This window comes from Lontra canadensis, unplaced genomic scaffold (assembly GCF_010015895.1).
Source record: "Lontra canadensis isolate GAN:19392208 unplaced genomic scaffold, GSC_riverotter_1.0 scaffold24, whole genome shotgun sequence".
In the NCBI taxonomy this organism is placed as follows: Eukaryota; Metazoa; Chordata; class Mammalia; order Carnivora; family Mustelidae; genus Lontra; species Lontra canadensis.
Window position 1 is genome coordinate 21,538,931 of NW_022631018.1, and position 23,019 is coordinate 21,561,949.

Here is a 23,019-nt window from a genome sequence, read left to right on the forward strand (position 1 = left end):
ATTTCCAGAGAGTGTTCTTTGGGAAGATCTCGTCCTGACAAAAAAAGCTCTAGGTATGGGTTTTCTAAATGGTTCTGGTTTACTTTTTAATGCTACGTGCTATGGTCTTTCAGATGCTTTTCAATCCAATTCAGGAAGTCGTCAGGCTTTCTAACATCACTGCACCTGCGTAGGGATCGGGACCAAGATGTCTTCTGTAATCACAGTCTAACTAAGGAAGGTCATAAATTCTTGAAGGCTTATTTAGAGCAAAGCTATGTAATTTTTAGGCCTGAAATCTATAAAGTTAAATAGGTCTTGAAAACAAGTTATTCACACAGATGTACTTTCTTTACATAAGAATTGTAACTACAACTCACGAGAACATTGTTCCTCTCTCAAATTGCTATTCTAAACACAGTCTGAGTGCCCAAAACAATATTTTGAATATCCTTATAGTCCTATCAGATTTCTGCCGTTTAACAGGTAGACATGCTTTCTAGATACTGCCAGAAGTTATTTAGGCCGATCTGATGAATGAAGCAAGGGATCAACCGAAACATTTTGGAAGGTGAGTTCATTGGTTCTCTGCAGGGGTTCCGAAACTACATTTGTATCTTCACTGATCCAGATTCATTGATCCAGATACATAACTTTCCCGAAGGTTACTATAAACAGTTGAAAGTCATACTGAAAGGGAAAATCTGGTATTTTTGTAGTCCCACCTCTGTTCTATGGTTGATAACCTTTCAGGAAGAAACAATTTTTTAAAGAGCAGCTACTGTAAAACAGGAGACTTTTACCTGTGTAGATCGATTTGATTATATTGTGACAGTCAATATGAGGCCAGAAGCCATACTAGTTTTTTTTTTTTACTTTTACCAGTAAGAAGGGGAGAATTTCTCCTATCTGAAATGCAGTCCATACCTGTAGAGACGACCACTTTGCTGCTTCTACAGCAACTGTAGCAAAGTGTTCCCGGAAAATGCCTTTTTCCTGTTTCACACGTTCCACTCTGGCAACTGCAGTTTCGTCTACAAGCCCGGTCTGCCGTGGATCATGACAAACCAAGTAAACAAGTAAACACCAAGCAGATGTGATATTCAGAGAATGAGAAGGCTGGGTGGCTCAGTAAGCATCCGACTCTTGATTTCGGCTCAGGTCAGATCTCAAGATCATGAGGTTGAGCCCCGCTTCGGGCTCCGTGCCAGGCACATGTACTCCGCTTAAGATTCTCTCTCCCTCTACCCCTCCTGCCCCCAACTAAAAAAAAAAAAAAAAAAAAAAAAAAAAAGACCACAAACGTGCATGCATGTGTGCTGTGTTTGTGTTTAGGCTCCCGGTGTTAAACTATTCTGGCTTATTGGCCTGTGAGCTCAGCAAATTTTGGAAGCTGGACTCATCTGTAAATGCATTATCGTCGTGGAATCCGGATAAAATTACACCGTTCTTCTTCCCTACAGAAAAGTTGAACTGTCATTTTTCCAGGTTTGGAAAAATGATAGTCTACGATGTGTAGGGTAAGAAACACAAAAATGTGCAACCACATACTTGATCGGGTATGTGGCAGCAGGTAATACACACGTGTGTACACACAGCCCAGCTTAATAACGGGCGTGGGATTAAAAAAAAATAAGTAGTTAAGCATAATTCACTTTCTCTCGGTCTTCTAAATGTGTAGCTTAACTGTTCTACTAGGGCTGCAATGAGCTCTTCCCCTAAAACTAGCCCCAGATAAGCTGCATGGGGTACACAAACATGGGAGTCCAATGATGGAACAGTTTGGTTCTAACTTTCCAAACAGTGACATTTTGAAGCTGTTTTTATAACTAGGTCTTCGTCTCTGCCCATGCAGCAATGCCTTGGCTAAAGTGTGTCTCAATTCGGGACACACACATGGGCCTCTCGGGCCTGCTGCCACGCGTGCAGTCTGACAGGAGCCATTTACAGGTCCCCCCGGTCCTCCCAGCGCACGAACGAGCAGCACTGCCACAGCCCGCCCTGTGGGCCGAGGGGCTGCGGACGCTCCACTGCTGTGACTCATCACAGGGGCCAGCTGTTTCATGTGCCACCTCGGTGCCGAGCACTATAAAAAATGTAAGCTACGAAGATACTTAACTTAGTTACAATCCTACGATTTAAAAAAACAATGACAAAATCTGTGATGCTGCTATATTTTGATCTACAGAAATCAATACCTTCTCCAGAAAGGATACAACTTTGTTCCTCGTGTCTTCAGAACGGAGACATTGTGGAACTATCTCTTCATGATTTGTTCCCTATTAAAAGATAAATGAGACCAATTTTAATGTATCTCAGCACCTTGCAAAGACAACTCCATACGTTGTAAGAACTACCTTAATCAGAAAGGCAGCCAAAAAGAAAACAGTGTCAGAGGATACTCAAAAGACCACCAGCTCCAGGTTCCTTCAGGGAGCCTCGGGACCAGGCCGCGCTTTGCACGAGCACAGAGCTGGAGGCGTCTGTCACTTCTGCCCCATCATCCTGCTGTCCTGGGCCCTTGAGGGCCAAAGGCGGGACCCACAGCTCCAGGCAAGAGAAAAGGAGCATCCCACAGAGGCTCGCCTTCTCTGTGGCCCCCAGCTCACAGGTCCCTGTGTTCATCAACCTAACTCCTAAGTGACTGAGACAAAATGCATTATTCATTTCACACTCAAAAGTACTGTCTGGAAGACAGTGTCCAAGTTGACAGACCTGGTCTGAATGCCTGGGTCTGTTGTTCCTACTCTCCCAGGACCTTAGGAAACTACCTTCATTTCTCTATGCTCCATTGTTAGATGGTACAAAAGAGATCATTGGTATTATCTCCTCCAAGGGAAAATTTTCATGAATAAGACCAAAAGTCGCTCAATCAATGTTTCTGGAATGTTTTAGAAAATCAAATAATACATTTTGGCGATCACTTTGATAGGTTGGTCTTATAATTACCTCTGCGAACTGAGTAAACGCCTCCAAGGAATGTTGTTCTACTATCCAATTCCTGTCAGCCAGCAGTAAGGCAAAAATAGAAGACAGGCTGGGCAGAAGTTTGTCCTAAAAAGAGAACCAAACCTTATTAACTAGAGGAAAACCTCAGTATCCTATTCTTAATGTCAAGTTTCCCTAATTCTGTCCCAGCGAGCACGTACTGAAACATGTTAGGGCATGTCACTCCTTTGCATAAATGCTTCCAAGCTTCTCACTCCATTCAGAGTAAAACTCAAAAGTCCTTAAGATGGCCTGCAAAGCCCCACTGTGTAAGCGTGGCCTCTGCTGGCCCCCCCAGCGGATCAGATGCGTTCTCCTCTCACTACTGCCCCTGCGTGCGGGATGCCTGCCTGGCTGGCTCCCTCAGCTTCAGGATACTCACAGGTCACCTTGGTGTGGACACCAACACTGCCTATATCCCGTTTAAAACTGTGCCCCCACAAACACACACTCCCCCTATTTCTCTCCATAGCACTCGTACTAACTGCTACATCATATCTTTATTCGTTGCCTTCTAGAGGCTGAGCGTGGGGCTTGATTAGTTTGGTTCATTAATGGATCCCCAGTGATTAAAACAGCACCTGAAACATAGCAAAAACTCAGCAATTTTTTCTTGAATAAATAAATCTATCTTCAGGCTTTAAAAGCCTCTTACATGCTGATGAATCCGTCAACTTTTCAGGCCTCAATTTCACTCTGGGAATATGTAATTTCTGCTCATAAACCATCTGTTCCACAGATGCTGGGCCCACCAGGGTCCACAGTTATGCATGAATGAAAGAGTACTCCGGAATTTATTTAATGGTAAAAAAGAAGATAGCTCAAATGCAAGTATCTTTGGAAACTTTAGTCCAGAGTTGAAAAACTGTCAACCTCTCCATTTCTTATATGAAAACAAACAGGATGGTATCATTTGCCTATAAATAAATAGAGCCCTTTAGAAACTAGCCAGTTGTTTTTCTTTCAAAGATCTATTGAGATAATATCCATCATATTTTTGCTCCAGTTATGTGAAAAGGTCCTCATCAGTGAACTGGTTTTTTTTTTTAAAGGATGTATTTATTTATTTGAGAGGGACAGAGTCTTACGCAGACTCCTCGCTGAACACAGGCCCGACATGGGCTCGATCTCAAGACCCTGAAATCACGACTGGAGCTGAAACCAAGAGTCAGACACTTACACAGCTGCGCCATTCAGGCGCCCCTCAGGGAGCTTTTTATAGTCTCGCCCATGGAGGTCAAAAAGAAAACAGTCAACGACCTAGAATTGCTGGATTCAACAGCACTGAGGAAGGCAAAACTCAGTTGAGGAGGAGGCTCTTTCACCGTGAGGTGGGTCTGAAAATTCAGAAGTGTATGCAGGCCTGTACGGAATTACAAATATTCTGCAACACTTTCAGAAATACAGTCTTAAAAACAAACAGGCTCCCTTTCATGGATGTAAAACTACGAGAACAACTTAGATAAATTTCCTCATTATATACTCTTTCATAAGAGACAAACATGTCTTTCTTCCTCAGGGACTGTGTGGTAAAGCCCAACTGGAAGGAGACTCTCCGACTACAGCCAACTCTCAATTATTTGTATGTCAAGATATGTTTTTCTAACAAAAACAAACAAACAAAAAAACACTTAAAATGAGTTCTATTTTGACAAAGTCACCATCTCTTCACAAAATACATTTTCCCCCGACTTTCACTGCCAACGATCCACAGAATTCCAAAAATTAAAAGTCGGAAAATTTTAGTAATTCTTACAAGGATCTTGTTAACACAGAACTAAAGAATTAAGAGTATTACCTGGAAAGCTTGAGGTATGAAAAACTTTCCTAGAGAAGATACAAAATCAAGCACTGCCAAACAAACATGGTCAGGAGGCTCTAATTTAAGCAGTGAAGTCTGCAAAGTTACTACCTAAAGTGGTAAAGATCAAAGAACAGTTATAAATGAAAGTAAATATTTTGTAGAGACAAGAAGATTCTGATGGGCATGTGGGGGAGGGGAAACACAACAAAATCCAAAACAGTCGAACACTATGAAGCCTAAACATATGTGGAATTTGAATAAAATGATCAAGTGACACACTTATCACAGTGTTCCTCCTACCAACTGCTGTAAAGAAAAAAAAAATGTGTTCCTGAGAAACTATATACCAGTGCTCTTCTTTCAAATCCTTAAAAATTGTTTTGTATTTTAAATTCTAGTGAGGGAGATTCACTATTTAAAGCAGGGATTGGCAAACTTTCTATGAAGGGCCAGTCAGTCAATATTTTAGGTTTTATAGGTAATGTGTTCCTTGCTGCATACTGTTTTTTTATTTTTTAATTTTTATTTCAGACCTTTGAAAATGTAAAAATCCTCCTTAGCTCCTGTCCTGTAAACAGGAGGGCAGAATCTAGCTAGGAACCCAGAGTTCGCCAACCCCTGACTCAAAGGAACACAGAAAGTCGTCCATAAAAGAAGCAATGCCTAAGTGAACAATTTAGTTATGCTGAAATTTCAGAGCTTTAGTTATTTGAGTTTTTTAAAAGTAGGCACAATTCTATCAAAGTTATCCATATTTAATTTCTCAAAGAAGATTACTAGAGCTGTCAGAATCCAGTTTGAATCAATTATTTTACTGCATTCTGTCTCTATAATTCAGTAATTCATGTTACACATACAGTAATTTAAAAATATACCTATCCAGTATTTGTAATGCTAAGTTCTTAATGTACACAACCACTAACAAAGCTACTAAAACCAACCATTAATAGTTTCACTTTCCAGCATATAGGTCCTATGACAGGGTGTTATTTCTTCCATCATCTTCCTAAATAGGAGTTAGTTTTACCTCATAACTTTGTTTCTACACGTGCCTGCGAGCTCTGGCTGGCTCTTGATTTGGGGGATCAGTTCTGCCCAGTACAGACTAATTCCAGAGCCTCTAACTTCAGGAAAGTGCCTTTTCCTCTATCAGCTTAGAACCTCCAAAAGCAGGTCATATCTAGGCATCCTCAAAAGCGTCCCCCTGACAGTGACCTCTGTTCTGCCTGTCCCAGCCATGCAAGCTGGGGGCCAGACAGAAAACTCCGTAGTCCTCTTAACATCAAAATCATGTTATTTCTTCAAAGAAACAATGAGGATTACCCTTAAGTCCACATCGGTCATGTTCCATACTCCCACAGCTGCTGGAATGCCTTGAATGTGGGGTTCACACATATCTAGGACTCCTAACCTCAGGGATGTTCTGGAGCAGTTAAAAAAAAGTTCTGACTCTTCGGTATCAGGAGATAAGGAAGAACAGATTTAGGCTGAATCAACAGCGCCATATACGAACCACACTCTACTGGAAGAGCGAAAGCGACGACCCCTCCCTAAGACGAGCAGATCTGTGACACTGAAGTTCAGTTCAACAGGAAAGAAGTAACAAGCAAATTGAGGAAGAAATCATTAAAAAGGACTGTTTGTAGAAAGCTATTTTAAGTCCTGTTTTTCCAATAATTTCCTCAGCAAACAAAGTATCAACTAGCTTATTGTTCTTACCTGACTTATCAGATGAGGATCTAGAGTCTGAACGAAAAATCCCAATAGTGGAAGTAAAAGACTAAGCGTCTGCTGAACATGTGGCTGACCTGTTACCTTAAATAGGGAACACAAAATAGTTTGGTGAGAATTTTCAATTACATGAAAATAGCAACCTTTTAGGGAGCATTTAATATATCCCAGGCAACCTGCTATTGCTTTATACTACCTCACATACACCTTAGAACTTAATGAAGTAGAACTTTACTCATTTTACTAATAATTAAGAAAAAGGGGGAAAGAGGTTAAATAATTTGCTCAAGATCACAAGACAGGAAATTTAATGCAGGTGGAGATCTAGTTACTTCTATTTGCCGCTGAGAAACTTGTGTATGCCTTAGTGTTCTTAAAATTCCATTTCTCTTCCCTATAACTATTGTTTCTATCGTATTATTATAAGCTACATCACCGGCAGAGAATCCTCAGGGAGTACTCACTGAATAATGGGTGGGCACTGGGGAAAACTACAGACAGAATACTGCAGAAGGGAAACTGAATTCTACATAAACGTTAATGATAAAACATTATCCGCAAAACCATTTCTATGGTTTACCAAAAGTGTGAATGTTGCCTTCAGCCTCCAGCGGCTGGTACTACTTAGTCAAAGGAAACCAATATCATATTTAGATTTTTAAACTAAATGTCATTTGTAAACTGCAATAATCTGTGGGACACACAGCATCCGAACTCTAACCCGGTCATCCCCCGGCCTTCTGCCACGGCTAGGGAAGAGGAACGTGAACCAGCCAGAGCCACTCCCTTGCCCCTGCCACCTTTAAGCCGAGTCCCTCTCCACTGCCCAAAGGATTGTATGGAAGACCATGAAATCACAGAAACAGGCCACACTGGCCCAAAAGAGGAGAGAAACAATGGGAGAAGAAATTTGCTTTTTTAAGTAGGATCCGAATGGTCATGAAAATAGCTGAACTGTCACTGTTACTCTACTAGGTTCCAGTTTTACTAATGTCAGAACTGGCTGGAGAGTACAAATAGGTATTTTAAGTTCTAATCACAAGTTCTACCAAGCCCCTAAATAAATTACATACATTTTACTCTACCGGGTATTTCGGGACTATGCTCTTTCTTCAGTATTTTATTTGTTCTTCAGGGAAATAATTAGTTGCTTTCCTTACCAGGTTAGTGTTTAAAAAAGCCCAGAGCTGACTCCCAGTCTCCATAACCGCAGTTTGCTGTGGAATATCCAGAGCTTCACGGGCAGAATTACATGCAGCAAGCAACGCAGACAGCAGCGTGTTCTAAAGGGGGAGAAACAGGGAGGGGTCCGAGGTCAGACCCCAGTCTAAAGGAGCTGAGGCCGCAGACGTTATGAGTTACTGTAACCTTCCTAAACGCCCACGTCGAATTTATATTCTGAGACCCAAAGCCATCTTTTCAGCTACTTCTTAATACAAAATTATTTTATTAGAGCTGGTTTTCCTCATACCCAGAAACATTTGCTTCATTTTCTAAATATTTTTTCCTCTTAGGTTAAAATTTAGTATTAAAATGGAAATAGCATTGTATTTTAATAAATAGGCTCAATCAAACGGTCAGTAGCTCAAGCTAATTTAGAAAGTTCATCAACTAAAAATTCTATTGTTTTTCACATTATGCAGCTAGCAATCTTTTAACATTACTAGATTTTTATTGTTGCTCTTGTTTTATAATGTCTTTAAAATTCCTCAGCAACACTGCATTTAATAAGCAAATACAAAACTTGAGAAGTATACTTATCTAGATTTAAAACAAGACCAACTTTTCTAGATTCACTCCCCTTCATATATCGAATCTTTCTCTGACTGGCCAGGAGTGGGAGTGTTGGGGGACAGTGGGAGTAAAGCGAAGGCCGTGTGGAAATGGAATGATTAGTAACAACGCCTTTAATCCATCATACTTCAACAACACTTAAGTTTCAGTGATTCCCGTACAGCTTTTTATTTAAGATTTAAAGTTGTAGGGAGGGCAAGGATATATTCAATTTTAGAAAATAGGTACATTACTTTCCCTAATACAAAAGATGTTTTATCTTCAACTACAAAAAATCAGTACACAGTAAATGTAAAACCTGAACAATTTAACCTACTTTTAACTAGCTGTTTAACAGTTTTCTCAAAATAAGTGCACATAAAAACTTGTATTCCCTTTGCGTATATGTTTTAAATTATCTTGATAATTATCATCAGATGCCATTATATAACGGTATCAGAACATTTACACTCAGTGTGGAGATAAAAGCCTTTAGAAAACTCTGACCTCCTAATTTAAAATTGCAAATAGGCCCCTAACCCCTTGAATGCCCTGTCCCCATCCCTGTTTTTCTCCACTTACCACAAGCTGATACAACATACTTATACACATATTTATTACTTATTTTACTGTCCACAGCTGAGTTACAATGCGAGCTCATGAGAAAAAAACAACTTCTCTTTTGTTCCCTGATGCCTGGAACAGCACATGGCACGTAAGAGCACTCAAAATATGTTTGTTGGGTGAATGAATGAACAAAGGAGGAAATGAAACTAAACTGGAAAATTCAACCACATGTACTACAGTCAATTTTTTCAGTAAACTTTAAAAAAACATGTTCTTCTTTACTTCTCACAGATGAATTTCTTTTATATTTCATTATTTTAAGAGGGAGTATTCTAAATGCAAAGTTACATAAAGGCGTATAAAATGGGGATTGTGTTTTATCAAATAGAACAATCGTATCTGGGGTGCCTGGGTGGTTCCAGTCGGTTAAGCATCTACCTTCAGCTCAGGCCGTGATCCCAGGGTGCTGGGACTGAGCCCCACATAGGGCCCCTTGCTCAGTGGGAAGCCTGCTTCTCCCCGGACTGCCATTTCCCCGCTTGTGCTTACTCTCTCCTTCTCTGTGTCAGATAAATAAAATCTTGGGAAAAAAAAGTCTGCCTAATCTAATGATGTGTCAGCAAAATACTACAAATATTTTATAATAGGTTTCATCTTGGTCCAGTGTGTCTTCAACTACAGTCTCCCGGCCCCCCAATATAATTTACATCAGTCAAGATAATAGTAAGTTTCTCATAGACCCCTTTAAAACAGAAATCTGAAAATCCTGCTAGTTTCTAACCTGAGGGCAGAGACCGTATCTTATTAATAGCCCATCACCAGTACCTTGTACGAGTACTAGTACTGGTACCTTGAGCCGTGCTCAGTAAATAGCTGCTAAATGAATCAAATCCATTAAAATTCTTGTTTTACCAAAGATTCAAGTTCTCCCCAAGTCCGGCTACTGCTGAGCCATTCCTGACACCGTGCAGTCCCAACTCTGGTGACGTCATGTACAGCTTGTTTCCTGAGCTCAGTGGGTAACGCCTGGAGGGAAATACACTGCCAGAGAGGCAGGTTTTCTGCTGCTTTGGGGGAAAACTTCTGGACAAACTCCACCTGAAACAAATTGAAGTGTAACGTGAGACAACCTGATGATCAGATGCACAAAAGCTAAATATTCGCTCCATGTTTTATGTTTTTAAGAAGTTTTTAACTGAGTAATAATATCACAAGTACCAGACCACGGCAAGCAGAGGAACACACACCATCATTTTTGCTGTCGTCGCATTTGTTTGCAAAGTGAAAAACACAGTTTAAATGGAACGTGATACAAAGATACTGAGAAATGTTAAAAATAATGCATTTCATTATTAGTCAACCAGCTATTTTTATCCTATTATCTTCCTAAGAACTTTTGTGCTTGTGACCTTATTCAGCTGAGTCCAAAGTAATATTCCAAAATATGCCAAAAGACTGATCTGGTAACCCTGTTGGCTGTTATCTCAGCTGACTAGAACACAGGACCTTAAGAAAGAAGCAAAGGTCATAGGTTTGATTTTCCACTGGGCAAGCTGGCTCTGCTCTCAGACAACACACAAAATTGGTTTCACAAATCAGCCCGGGGCAGTGTGGCTGGCAAATCTATTCTACCACTGAAATAATTCAAAGCCTTTGCCAAGTTAACAGAAAAACAGCACTGTTTTGTTAAAATGAGGTATCAGCAGACAAACTAAAAACAGAACACAAAAGTTTAAAAGAAAAACACCAAAAACAGTTTAAATGTTAGTTTCCAGTAGAAAAACAGCAAAAATACTATTGCACTTAATTTCTGAATTAAGTATAATCTAGGAAGTATATTAATGTAATTTTTAAGTAGAATAATTTATAGTATCCCAAATCTGCTTGATAAATGACAAATTCCTATGTTAAGAAAAACCCACTATTAAATTTGACAATGAAATCTTCCTATGTTTTACATACTATATTTATATTTGAATTTTGTTAGCCAAAAATATTCAGCTATCAAAACCAAGGGGAAATTGTGTGGCTACCCACTGGAATAGCTCTTAGAGCCAGAAAAATGGACCCTAGAGGAGCTACGTGTCTATTATAACACGCTGCTTTATTTGTGAAACGAAACTGCTTCATCAAAGCCAAGAGAATTGCGCCAACTGATAAACATCAGTTGAACATGACCTTTCTTTATAATAAAAACCAACGCAAGTGAATGAACTAGTTCCTTCCCCAAAATAGAAATGATAAATAATGGTGCCCTGGACAACAGAGGAGGGTAGGCACTAACAAACTTCCTTATGTACAAAGAGTAATCCATTTACTATTCTGAGTTTGAAAACCCTGGTCTCAACACAATTTTCAGTATTTAAAGCCACCAGTGTCAACAGAGGTCCATAGCGAGTGAAGTCTAAGTGAGTAATCCGCAGAAAATCAGAACTTATCTCCTTTAAAGTGAGGAGAAAGAATACAAGAGTGGGCTTAAAATGCAAATAATTACCGTACTTTTTACTTTCCATAAATACAGTAGCACAACTAATAGTGTACTTAAACCAGGTATATTAAATCCTTTCCTCTTAGGTAACGCTGTACTTTTGCTTGTTTCTATAAACAGAAATACTACCAATAGTTACACACTAAAGAAATAATAGGATATCAGTAACTTCTCTCCATATAGAAAAAGAAACACATTCTAATCTCCCTATTTATACTGGCATTTCCCCCAAATTATTACCACACTTTTTTGTAAAGTAAAACATCACTGTGCTGGGATTCACTGTTTTCATATATGTAAACGCTGCATCACTGATACAAAAATCTGGGGTTTTATTTCACTTTTTAAAGATACCATCTTGTGTGCAAAGGAATAATCATTTCCAGCTTCGTTACTTGCCTATCCTTTGCCGCAGGCCCTGCTCTCTCCCCGCACTCCTGCCCAGCCGCCTCTCCACCTGCCCCAACCTAGAGCCTGCATCGAAAATGCCTCCATCTCCAACAGCTTCCCCTGGTCCTACCTATTCCCATCCTGCAGCTCTCCAGAAACGATCTTCTAAGCTATGAACACCCAACACAACCTATCTGTGCCCGTCTGGGTGCTCATTACATACCACCGTCCACTACGAGCACGTTCATAAATTTATAACTTCTACTAGAATGTATGTTTTTTCTGGGATCATGATCTAGTACAGTGGTTTCCAAGTTTTTTATTTTAAACACAAATCGCTATTAAAAATGAACGAGCAATGGGGCACCTGGGTGGCTCAGTGGGTTAAGCCTCTGCCTTCGCGGCTCGGGTCATGGTCTCAGAGTCCTGGGATCGAGCCCCGCATCGGGCTCTCTGCTCAGCAGGGAGCCTGCTTCCCTTCCTCTCTCTCTCTCTCTGCCTGCCTCTCTGCCTACTTGTGATCTCTGTCTGTCAAATAAATAAATAAAATCTTTTAAAAAAAAAATAAATAAATAAATAAACGAGCAAGCTTTATGCATGTAAAGAAAGCAAGCAGATTTTATACGGTTCAAAGGAGTAAGGAGGCAGAACCAACAACCCACACACAGAGGAGGCCCCAAAGCAACGGCAGGAAAAGGACCTGAGGCGACACGGGCAGTGGGAAGTGCAGCTTCCGGAGCGAGCGAGGTCTGGCTTGGATCCCACCTTGCCCATCATCACGGGGAGTTTGCACACATTCTTTTACTGCCCTAAGCTGCTGTTTCTTCATCTGTAGATCATCCACATACCCCACAGGCTGACACAGGAAGTCTGAGAACCGAAGTGTCTAGAACACAGCCCAGTTCTTACTGTTGTCCATTCCCCTCCCTTCAGGGAGAAGGGGAAAGAGCAGAGCCCGGCAGAAGAACGAACGCTTGTGCGGTGCTCCCTTCAAGCAGCTTACGTTCCAGGCCTCCCCATATCTCAGGTTAGTGTCTCAGGTTTAGGATAAACCAACACCCAAGGACTCTCAGACAAGAATTCAAATTTAGGTATGTCCGTTTAAATTTTAACACTGTAACTTGACCAGGAAATCAGTATTTGATAACTGAAGGGAAAAATTAAATGTTACCCCTCAAATATCTACAACACATATACCTGATAGCCTCAACTACTTGGAAAAACTTAGAACTGAGGAGTATCTAAGAGATCTCTAAAATAAACTGGAGTTTGTTTATATCAAAGTTCCTAGATCTCACTGAGAGGTCATTCATTCTGAGTTGTATTATTCTAAACATTAAAATTTCACAACAACCCTGGGAAAAGAATAATTTTATTCTCATTTAACAAATAAGAAAACGGAGGTTGTCCCTCTGTGAGGACAACATACCAGGAACCAAGCCCAGGAGTTTGAGAAGAGAATAAAAGGTATTAAAATTCGAAGGGATATGCAACAGACAACTCTTTCGGAGTTTGGGAGGGGAGCACATTAACCCTTACATATTTTCTAGAGGGCTAGTAGGTGGGTCTAGTGTGCTTTCAGCCTCGGAACAAACTGCAAGGAAGACGGCTCGGAGACTGGCATGGCTTCTCTGGTGCCCGACTAACCTCTCTCGGGCAGAAAGGCTGACACGGACCTGAGGCAAATTCTCTATTGACAAGTAACTCCCAGGGCACCTGGGTGACTCAGTTCCTCCACCAACTCTTGATTTCAGCTCAGGACCGATCTCAGGGTTGCGAGATTAAGCCCCATGTCTGGCTCTGTGCTGGGCGTGGCACCTGCTTGAGATTCTTTCTCACCCTCTGCCCTTCCTCCCCCTCTGCACACTTGCTCTCAAATAAATAAATAAATAAAAATAAAAATAACAGCAAGCACTCCCAATATTTACTGAGCACCCTTCTAAGCATGGCACTATGCTACATATTTTGTATATATGACCTCCAAGTTCTAATAAAAGTTTTCAAATAGTTAACACCTATCACTCTGTAGACAGGGAACCAAGTTCAGAAACGTCCCTGAGGTCACGGTAAGACCCGATTCAAACCAGAAGATTCAAACCCCCTTCACTAACCTAGTGGTTCCCAAGCTGTGTCTGTGTCGGAATCATACAGGAATTTAATGACAATCATGCCACGACTGACGGCCTGCATCATCCAGTTTAGCAAGAATCCTGCTGAGTCAACCTGGAAAGCACTCCCAGCCTCGGTGTGTGTCCAGCAAGAATCTTACCTGCCAGTTTAGCAAGAACTACCTCCGTAGCCCTGACATTTTTCCTCTTAGTAATTTGCACCCATTGACCTACATGTTGCTCCTTCATTATAGTCCCTAATAGGCTATGCTATAGTCAAGCTTGAGCCCAGTTTTACACTGAGGCCTCTTTCCCCTACATCAAGAATCCCAGGATAAAACCCACTTTTATCACTGTACGGCTCTGGTTTTTCTTTAACAACATCAAAATCTAAACACACCTAAAAGCAATAAGCAAAGTAATCAATAGGTCAAAAACTGATGCTCAGATCATATCAACATTTAAATGTGAAATAAATGGGGCAATGGGAAGCCTTCAAAAAGTCTGAATCCTTCTCTCAGCAGATGCTCAAGGACAGTGACTAAGATGATGTCCTTGCCTGTTGGGGTGGGGCCATGAAGAAGAAGAGTCGCCTCAACAGTATGGACAGGTTGGTGAGCTGGTAGCATTCTCCAGGGCAAGATTTTATCTGGGAAAAGACAGAGAGGAGAGACTGAATTAAAATCGTGCTAAAATAAATAGCAGTTAATAAACAGTTTCTGAGACAGAAGATTATAAGTTATTTAGATTTTTAATTTAGAGCTTTTCTTTGTTTTTCTTCCATTAACCTAGATTACTTTTATAATGAGAAAGCAATTTGACATTGTATTTATAAACAACCCTCAGGAATTTCTATTTCGGATTACCATTTGGATGATAACTTGATATGTTAATCTTCTTACTCAAAGACAACTCATGGAATTTTTTTTTAAGATCTAAGCACAGTAGTGCAAAAGTGAATATAACTCTAGATATTAGCTCCATTAAAAGATTTTATAAGCTCAATTTTCTAGAGATCAATTCCTATCATAATACACTAGGAGAGCTTTTACTTAATTAAACAAATGTTTTTTATTTGAAGAAGATAATCTAACATAAAAATTACCTGTACTGCTCTTGTACAAGACATGTTAAGGGCTTAGAAGTGGGTACATGCTCCAGACGATTAGCCATGGAGACATACATTCCAGCTGTGAGGTTATTACACACTTCCCTGGATTTAGTCTACAACATCTTTAAACAATAAACTAAGAAATGTATGACATAATAGCTACTAAGAAACGAAGGACAAATGGACCCAGATGAGATCTTTATAAAAGGCCAGGGACAAAAAAAACAAAAACATGTCCATGTCATATGGAATAAATCAAGCATCTCAGAATTTAAAAGCAAAGGTCAACATTGAAAAAATTAAAATAAATCATCACTAAATCATTTTCTCTTTGTAGCTATTTACAAAGCATGACTTCTTTCCCCAAAGGTATCAATCACTGTCACATTTAGTCCCTCTCAAATCATCCTGAGAAATAACAAAATCAAGAGGCAGCTTGTCTAAGTCACTTTAAGGAAAAAAACAAAAACAAAAAACAAACCTCTCAGTAATCCACATTACAACTAACTCTTTTCTTATTTTCTACTTTGTGTTCAATTTTAAATTTACTCTTCATTAACCTAGTCTTTCTTTTCCAAAACAATTAATAGAACTCTGTAAGATTTTGACAGTATGAAACAATTTCCCTAGTTTGACAGTTTCTGGCACATCTTTCTCAATAGCATCAGCATTAAGGGACAGGAAAGAAACTGTCAAAAAAATTTAGCTACCATACTATCTGTCCTTTTGATATTCACATTCTTCAAGATTATCATATCCCTAAATGAACTGCCTGTAAAGTGAATTTTTTTTTTTAAAGATTTTATTTATTTATTTGACAGACAGAGATCACAAGCAGGCAGAGAGGCAGGCAGAGAGAGAGGGGGAAGCAGGCTCCCCGCTGAGCAGAGAGCCCGAAGCGGGGCTCGATCCCAGGACCCTGAGATCATGACCCGAGCCGAAGGCAGAGGCTTAACCCACTGACCCACCCCGGCGCCCTAAAGTGAGTATTTTAGACCTTGTAATTCTACTCACCAGCTGAGCCACTATGGTGACATGGTGTGCACAGAGTTCAGCAGTCCCGTATCTGTGATAAAGAGAAGATTATCTTTCCAAAGTAATTTTTACAAGTATTGAGAAAACCAAGGAGATGAACTTCCAAAAAGCAATAAATATTCTAAGCTGCAATTTCTCCATGGCCAGGAACACCACAATATCCAACACACCCGAGCAACAGTTACTGACTTCAGCCACAGAAGGAAAGAGGGAGCCTGGCTCCTGATTTAATGCTATGATACGAAATCAAACCATTTTGAGGAGCTACTAAGGGATTATCGAGACAAAAGTTTTCTATAAACTTACAAGTATAAAACATCATTTACTGTCAATTACTACTATAAATCAATCCAAAAACCAAAAAAGCACACTGTACCGGGAAAGGAAGCACCATGCATCCATAGCTAACAGAGACGTGATCATATTAGCACTGAGCACAGCATTCAACAGAGCAACATCCTAATGAAAAACAGAAAGTTCATGATACATTACTATTCACATTACATTTCTCAGAACAATCAAACACCATCACCATCCAAGTAACAACAGAACCTCGGTGAGAAGGCTCAACTTTCTAGTATCTGAAAGAGTCTGTAACACCATTCCTTCCACATTTAATGAGCAGCTGCTATATATTAAGCATTGGGCTATGGAGAGTCAAAAGTGATTTTAAATGTGGTAACTCAGTCATTAGGATCCACAAAAATCCTAGTGCTAGATCTTAACCACTGTAAAATATCTCAAATGATATTGATCCTTATGTAAATCTTAAGAATTCTTTTCCTACAATTTTATCAACATATTTTCTACTTTAATTCCATTAAAGAAAATCAACATTATGCCTAAGATCTATACGAGACTTGGTGCTACAGTCTACTCTCTACTTCTCATTCTCTTTATGAAACTGAATCAGGTAAAATCCTAACACTTTTCCTCTTTTCACTCTATCTTTCCATATCTTGCCCCCCAAAATGCTTTCTCAAATGTTTTAGCTAGCCATTATATCTGAGGACTCTAGGATTACCATTTCCTAAGATATAACTGAATTAAAGGGTAAAAGGAACAAACTGAGAGAACAACATTCAAAAAGAATAAACATTAACTATTCCTTTCTTCTGTACAGAAACCAAAAATGTCAATGAAAAGAAAGCACAGGAGTAATAACCTCAGCGTGGCCCAGCAGGTGACAAACTCACCAATTCAGGGAACAAGGAGGGATGAAAGGAAGTGATAAATGCACAGAGATGAACACAAACATGCTGATACAGGGTGACGGCAACTTCCACTTGCCCTTTACTCTTTACTCCTCGCAGATAAACAGGCAGAGAGAGTTCACCGGCACATTGCTCAAAACTGCAGAAAACAGCTTTGAACAGAGATATCCTGCAGGGAAATGGAGAACACTGAACCCAACACTCTTCACATTTAACATTTAGCAGGTACAATAATAATATGGCAGATGGAGGGTTATTTTCCCAAAGCAAAATGTCTCAAGAGGTATGTATCAATGACGGTTTCCAATATGTGTGAACATGTAACCATAAAAATAAAATACAGTCACTGTTAGAGAAATTCCTTAAAGGAGAAGAATTTTTTTCCCTGTATTTTTGCTTTTTACCATTTACCAAATGTTTATCATCGTACTGAAATACACAAAGACAAAATTCATCAAGGAACCTGAAATTTAAATATATATTAGCTATTATATAGAAAATAGGTGTAAGTCAGACAGAGGGGCCATTTTAAGGTTAAAATAGTTTTAAGAAATCTTCATAGAGGATTTAAACAACAAATTAGAAATAGGCACAAATAAAGAGGCAAAGATGACGAAGCACAAGGAGAGACAGGTGTGAACAGCAGTGTGCCCAGAGCGCGGCACGTGCAGAGAACGAGTGTACCAGTGACAGGACGCAGAGCAACACTGGACTGAAGCGGCAGAGGGACAGATGAGGAGGCAGAGCTGGACCGGCCGGCATGGGGCTTGCGTGTCTGTGCAGGGAGGGGCGGGAGCTCACAGCCGGGCTCCACGAGGTGACTTGCTCCGCACACAGAAGGTGCACAAGGAAAGGGTGAATGCTAGGGCCCAGCAATCGCGCGTGCTGTGAGTTGCTATAGCCTGGCAGTGGCGAGGAAGAGGAATACGAGGAGTGCTATTTCCCGGGACAGAACTTGCGGAATCCAGCATTCTGTTTATCAGAGCTCATCTTGGAATGTTAGCAAATACATCTACCATATTACCAACATTTATAACACTATGTCTACACAAAAGCTTCTAAAACACTAAACAAAATTGATATATTTTTAGCATCTGTTACAGATTTATGTTTATTTATATTGCAATATACGAGGCCTACACAGAAATTACTAACTAGAATATCTGATGTAACCAAAAACTTCAATGTCAAGATCAGTCCAAATGACAGGGCATCCTAACCCATCTGCCAGGTGACCAGATGGAAAAACCGCCGCGTCTGCTACCTGGCCGCAGCTTCCGGGAGCTGGCTCTCTGTGCACCACAGCGCCTGCACATGGTCGGGCTGAGACGGCAGCTTATCCATGATGACAACCAGCAGAAGACACTGTGGGAGCTGTAGGTCACATGGCAGCTCTTGCAGGCAACAAAAACATATTCAGTGAGTCACAACAAATTGGTAAAAATATACTCTCCATATTTTCAACAGAAATCTGATTGTGATGTGTAAAGAAGTCAGAAGCGTAACTGCATTTTGCAATTTTTTTCATTTAAAGAAAAGCAGAAGAAATTTTAAAAAGAATGATTATGTTAGGGAAATAACGTTGTCTCTAACAAGTCGTAATTATTAGATGATTTAAAATTAAAACTGTCTTGAAGCTTACCTAATTTACTGTCTAAAACCACGTGCGTGAAAGGTTGGAATGTGAGAAGCTGACTGACGAGCGGGTCCAGTGTAGCTAGGAAAGCGCCTGCTATTTCCTCCTGTTGCGCTTTAGAGATCCTGGCAGCGTACAGGCTTGGAGGGAATTTGCTGGAAAGGGGAGGGAAAAATACATCCATTAACAGGTATCTCCTAATTTAGGTAGACGTAAGTCTAAACTGATCTTCTTCCAGCAGTGAAAATATAAAGAATACACACAGCATGTATTTTATAAAACAAAATTCAAAGCACTAAATTGATACCACAATTATATAAAGACCCTGAAACTAAATACATGACTATAATTCCACAAAATTAAAAGTTTATAATTTTAGACAAATCTTTAGTATTGTTTTGGTGCATTTTAACACCATTTTGACAGTAGCGTCCTTACAAAAGGACCGTGAAGGGGCGCCTGGGTGGTTCAGTTGGTTAAGTGTCTGACTCTTGATTTGGGCTGAGGTCATGATCTCATGGTCCTGCAATCAAGCCCTGTGTTGGGCTCCACACTCAGCAGAGGGTCTGCCAGAGATTTTTCTCTCTCTCCCTCTGCCCCTCTACCTGCTTTCTCTCGCTCTACAATAAAAATGAATACATCTTAAAAAAAAAAAAAAAGACCATGTAAACATGACTATCAAATAACCAATAAAAATACTAAATATAGAAAGATATGTCTGATAAATTCTGGCTCAGTCGCTTCTGTTAAAAGTTGTTTTAAAATAAAGCAGGATGCTGAATTTGCTATGAATTAATGCTCAGAAACAAGGGCTTTGCAAGAATTAAACTGTATACTAGTCCTGGAAGAAGATGCAAAGACTTTTTCATGAAAGACTGTCTCAGTTAGTAGACTTGAAACGAAACTTTAGTCAAACCTATGTGAAGTAAAATAAAAATTTGTATTTTGGTGTATTTGTTACTTTTTGCCTTTTTGAGAATTTTTAACTTGAGGATACCTGAGAAATTCCTGTCTACGTGCCATGCTCTGTTCCAGGAGCAGGTAACAAAGTAGTACAGAGAATGCACAAGGTCACTGCCTTTATGAAGTTCACATGCTAATGAAGGGGGGTAGTTAGCAAATAAATAAGCAAGTAAGTCCATAATATAACAGATGTTAGTAAGTGCCATGGAGAAAAAAATAAAAGAAGGTTAAGGTGGACAAAAAATCCTACTGAATTTTGTTTGAATACTAGATCATTGGTGGGTTTGTACAGAGAAGTTCCATGATCTCATTGATGTCTTATCACTCTTTGGGTACCATATGGGTACCATATGGCCAACAGAATAGAGGAAGGCAAGGGGGGAGGCAGAGAGTGGGCAGGATCTCTGTGGAAACCCAGGTAAGAACCCAGTAGTGGACAGCATCGGATGGGAGTTCTGGTGGTGAGAAGTGGCCGCACTGGGGTACGCATACACAGCAAACACACAGTTCAGGTGTGTGATATTGACGACAGGCTAATGGATGATATGTGGATATGAGAACAAGGAAAAATGTCAGATATGACAGCAAGGTTTTTTAGGCTTGATCAATTTGAAGAATAGAGCTGCCATTTATTTCCTGGGGTGGGGCGGGGTGGGGGAGGAGACAACGAAAGGGAGAGAGAATCTCAAGCAGACTCCCCGCTGAGCACAGAGCCTAATATGGGGCTCAGTCTCGCAATCCTGAGATCATGACCTGAGCCAAAACCAAGTCAGATGCTTTACCAACTGTGCTACCCAGGCCGCCTCAGAGTTGCCATTCAAACTGAGATGAGGATGCTACCAGGGAAGCAGGTTCTGTGCGTGGGTAGAGATGGAATGGCTGGGAATCAAGAGTTCAGTCTGGGTGAATGTGAGTTCAGATACCCTGACTGGCAGAGTTAGACATTAAAAGGGGAGATGAATTTAACACTGTGAGACGAAATGACCAGAAAGAGATCAATGAGGCCTGAGAACTAGTCACTGAGGCACACCCAACTTCAGTGAGGGAGACAAGGAACCTAAGGAGAAGCAGCCAATGAGTTCAGAAGAAGATAAGATGGAGCGGTATCCTAAAAGCCAACGGAAGAAAGAGTCCAAGAGGAAGGGTCAAGCGCTGCTGACAGGTTACATAACATGAGGCTGAAAACTGACCACGGGATGCAGCAGTGTGGATGTCACTGATGAACTTGACAAGAGGGGTTTTGATCATGTGGTGAAATGGAAAGCCTAACTAGAATGGTCTCAAGAAAAAAAAAAGTACAGACAGTAGTACAGACCGACAACTCCCAGGAGTTCTGTTGTAAACAGAAGCGAAGAAGTGGGAAGGTGTTTGGAGGAGGATATGGAATTGACAGATTATGTTTTGTATTCCTAGAGATCACAGCATGCTGGTACACTGACAAGAAAGACCCAGCTGGAGGTGGGGGCGGGGAGACTGGTGATGCAAGAGGGAAAGGGAATGAATGCTAGAGTGAGGTCCCTGAGCTTGTGAGTGCAGATGAACCAATGCACCTTCGGAGAGGCCGGCCTCAGGCAGGCGCACAGCCTGTTCACGGGAACGGGGAGCACATGGGCCGAGACACAGGGAGAGCAGTCAACATGCGGAGGAAGTCATGCTTCCATCTTAGTGACATACACAGTGACGACATGAACTGACAATGGGGGATAGGGAGAAGGTGTTAGAGATGTGGGAAGTTTAAGGAGGGAGAAGTATGGAAAAAGCTGTCTAGGAGACTAGAGAGGACTGCTGGACAAATGAGATGACCAAGTATTTTAGTGTCAACTGAGGGCTCCTTGGAAGTAATTGTCAATTTCACATATTACTAGCTCCTATCTAAATTATGATACTTTTCTGTAATTTACGTTTTTTTCTGAGATGGAGTTCACTACTACTAGACTTAAATCTCACAGAAGTAAAATAAAAAGTTAAAAGATAAAAAAACAATATATCTACATATATATAACCTTTTTTTCCCGGCCTTTGGTATTTATCACCACACCAGTAATTCATCACTCAGGCATGAGGTACTAGTTAAGAATATAAAGGTAAGTAAAACTCACAGGGAAGCTACTCTTTAAAAGCTTCCATCTCCAATTATTTTAAGCAAGCAGATACAAATTTACTAAAACAGTAAAAAATTACTCACGTGTTTTATTTTAAATGGCATACACTTAAAGTTTGCATGGTTCAAATGTCACGTTACGTTTTGACAATGACATGGCGTTCTTCTTACCTGTGTATCTGAAGATAAAGCTGGTGCAGTGTACAGCAAGAATCAGAAAGTAAAGGAAGAAATTCCTAAAATAAAACAACTCTACTCATTCTTTGTATGCACTGTGCTTTTCTAACACATATCTTCTCACAAAGACATGCAAAATAAAATAAAATCCTGGATGTGCCACATTAAAAAAAAAAAATAAAGGTTCTTGCATGAGAATAAAAAGGAGGATAAGGCTAAGCACCTAATTTACCACTAACACTATCACTATAACCACAGTTAGCAGCTAGCACGTACTGAATACCTACTAAGTGCTCAGTAGACATGCAGGAAATGACTTTAGTATTTCACTTCATTTCACTTTAGCCCTCTCAAAAATCTTATGACATATTATTATCCCCATTTCACAGAAAACAAAGTATCAAGTAACTTGATCAAGTCACAAAGGAAAAACAAGGCTAGGATCCGAGTACAGCTGTGATTGCTCCATTACAGCTAGGCTATCTCTTAGGAAGTAAAGCAAATAGTTCTTACTGTATTATAGGATGTAGAAAAAAGCTCTCATTAACTTTTAAAAATTAAAGATTCCTTTGATAGAAAAGGATTGATTTAAAGTGGCATAATTCGGCACAATTTTGCCTCCTACATACCAAACAAGTATCAGATGGGTAAGTACCCATTAAGTGCCATTGGTGCCAGGACCCTCTCAACGGGCCCTGCCGTTGATGTACCCATCCTACAAGTGCAGGAGCCAGGGTCCGAGCAGCCAACTACAAAGTGGCAGCCGCCCAGCTCAGGAGCACACGGAATAGGCTGGCAATGTGTCAGAAGTCAGTTTGCCTGCCACAGAGCCCTGATCATAACAAAGCCATTGGAGATCTTTATCTCTTCCTCCAAAGCAAGGAAGACAAGTTAAAGACAAATTCAACAGGGACAGAGTATTTTTTCTTAATCACCAAAATGTATTACTAATGA

At 40.3% G+C, this 23,019-nt stretch overlaps 1 protein-coding gene across 2 annotated transcripts in view; it reads right to left on the reverse strand.

Annotated features, from left to right (window-relative positions):
• Positions 1 to 23,019, reverse strand: part of CUNH1orf112 (chromosome unknown C1orf112 homolog) — a 48,295-nt gene that overhangs the window by 451 nt on the left and 24,825 nt on the right. For both annotated transcript variants that reach the window (XM_032863014.1, XM_032863015.1), the window contains 14 exons: positions 22,060 to 22,124; positions 18,831 to 18,979; positions 18,453 to 18,582; positions 17,171 to 17,357; positions 16,351 to 16,433; positions 15,954 to 16,005; positions 14,388 to 14,477; positions 9,755 to 9,940; positions 7,663 to 7,785; positions 6,491 to 6,586; positions 4,766 to 4,879; positions 2,929 to 3,033; positions 2,178 to 2,258; positions 907 to 1,026 (listed from right to left, as the gene is read on the reverse strand). In XM_032863014.1, coding sequence (XP_032718905.1) covers positions 907 to 1,026; positions 2,178 to 2,258; positions 2,929 to 3,033; positions 4,766 to 4,879; positions 6,491 to 6,586; positions 7,663 to 7,785; positions 9,755 to 9,940; positions 14,388 to 14,477; positions 15,954 to 16,005; positions 16,351 to 16,433; positions 17,171 to 17,357; positions 18,453 to 18,582; positions 18,831 to 18,979; positions 22,060 to 22,124 — 1,581 coding nt within the window. The remainder of the gene's footprint in view (positions 1 to 906; positions 1,027 to 2,177; positions 2,259 to 2,928; positions 3,034 to 4,765; positions 4,880 to 6,490; positions 6,587 to 7,662; positions 7,786 to 9,754; positions 9,941 to 14,387; positions 14,478 to 15,953; positions 16,006 to 16,350; positions 16,434 to 17,170; positions 17,358 to 18,452; positions 18,583 to 18,830; positions 18,980 to 22,059; positions 22,125 to 23,019) is intronic.